Source organism: Carlito syrichta, unplaced genomic scaffold (assembly GCF_000164805.1).
Source record: "Carlito syrichta isolate Samal-C Ts95f unplaced genomic scaffold, Tarsius_syrichta-2.0.1 Scaffold309885, whole genome shotgun sequence".
In the NCBI taxonomy this organism is placed as follows: Eukaryota; Metazoa; Chordata; class Mammalia; order Primates; family Tarsiidae; genus Carlito; species Carlito syrichta.
In genome coordinates, this window is record NW_007253981.1 from 335849 (window position 1) to 337733 (window position 1885).

Below are 1885 nucleotides of genomic sequence, written 5' to 3' on the forward strand. Positions count from 1 at the left end.
CCCAGTGACAGCAGCTGCGGCGCCAGGCCCGCCGTGGTAGCGTAGGATTCCGCGGCCCGGAAACGCAGACCCGCCAAAGAGCGGCGCGACGCGAGGAAGGCCGGATCCGGGCCGCGCGAGAGGAGAACTCGCGGGCGCGGAGCGAGGGGTTGGCGTGAGGGAGCTCGGAGGCAGTGACCGCCGGCGGCCCAGACTTGTCCGTCCCCGCGGCCGCCGCCGCCGGCATGAGCCACATTCAGATCCCGCCGGGGCTCACGGAGCTGCTGCAGGGCTACACCGTAGAGGTGCTGCGGCAGCAGCCGCCTGACCTCGTCGACTTCGCGGTAGACTACTTCACCCGCTTGCGCGAGGCCCGCGCCCGAGCCTCAGTCCCACCCGCCGCTTCTCCTTCGGACTACCTCCCGCCAGAGCCCGGCCCCGACCACGTCGCCGACGCCAACGGGGATAGCGAGTCAGAGGAGGACTCGGACTTGGAAGGTAGGCAGTGGGCGGGGTTGAGATTCGCGGTGGGGACCGAGGGAGTGGTGCTGGAAGTGGCTACAGTTGGTACCGGGCCGGGTGGCGCAACTGGGCCAAGCCCACAGTCCAGGGCTGGGACCTGGGAGCTCTCTAGCGGAGTTTCTGGGGTCTTCCTGAAGCGCCGGCGTGAGCCTCGTGTGCGCCACTTCTCAATTGAGTTCCGCGGTCTGCGAGCCCTAGAGCGCACCAAGGGATTTGTCAGACTCAGCCTTGAAGGAAACGTGCGCGTTTTCGGCCCGCGTGGTGGCGCAGGCCTGATAGGCGCCAAGCCCAGGTCCGGCCTGCCAGTGGATCCCTCGGCTCTCCTTGAGACCCCTCGCCCGGCTTGGTTCTGAAGACAAGAGTTTTCACATCCAGTGACTGGTGTTTAATTCTCAGGACGGTAACTTTGTTTGGAAATATCATTTTTTGGGAAAATCTATTGTGAAAACGTTTACGCATAGACAAAAGAAAGTGTGAGATGAACCCCTGTGTGCCCTCACTCACATTCAACAGTTGTCAATATTTGTCACAAAGTTTCACATATAACTTTTTAAAATCTCTTTGCCCAAGTGTTTTAAAGCAAATTTAAGTCATTTCACCCCCGGCTTATTTGAGTATGCATTTTAAAAATATATAGTACATGGGAATATTCCCATTTTTAAAAACTTGATCAAAACGACTGGATCAAATTTGATGAGAATAAACAATAACTATATTGCCGGTTGCCAGCTGCTCTGGAGTCTGAGGAGAGAGGGTCACTTGAGCCTAGGAGTTCGAGTCCTGCCTGGGTAAAATAGAGATCCTTCGTTTTAAAAAAGAAATAAACCAGTATCTTATGTAGTGTGTGGGTTGCAGGAAAGAAGACAGGTAACGCTTTCTAACCTGATCTAAACAAGGATGTCAAGAAGCAATTCCTTGGTTGTTTCAACATATGCTTGTCAGTTTAGCAATAAGAATTTTCCTTGGTTGTTTCAACATATGCTTGTCAGTTTAGCAATAAGAATTTTCTTACCTTTGAACAGCCGAAATAAAACAGTGAAAACATATGAACAACAAAGTTACAGTCTTAGTGTTATCAGATCACACTGGGCTGGGTGCAGTGCCTATAATTATAGCACTTTGGGAGGCCAAGGCAGGAGAATCGCTTGAGCCAGGAATTAGAGACCAGCCTGGGTTACATAGCAAGACCTTGTCTCTATAAAGAAATTAAAAAAAAAAATTAGCGGGGCTCAGTGGCTCAGCCTATAAATCCCACGCCTTTGGGAGGCTGAGGTGAGTGGATTGCCTGAGCCCGCGGGTTCGAGACCTGCCTGGGCAGTGAGACCTCATTTCGACAATAAATCAAAAAATCAGCCGGGCATGGTAGCGCATGCCTGTAATTCCG

General features: G+C 53.1%; 1 protein-coding gene across 6 annotated transcripts in view; it reads left to right on the top strand.

Moving 5' to 3' along the window:
- PRKAR2A (protein kinase cAMP-dependent type II regulatory subunit alpha) overlaps nt 1-1885 on the top strand; it is a 139069-nt gene continuing 137184 nt past the window's right edge. For all 6 annotated transcript variants that reach the window (XM_008068165.2, XM_008068166.2, XM_008068167.2 and 3 more), the window contains exon 1: nt 1-477. In XM_008068165.2, the coding sequence (XP_008066356.1) occupies nt 225-477 (253 nt within the window). In that variant the 5' untranslated portion in view covers nt 1-224. The remainder of the gene's footprint in view (nt 478-1885) is intronic.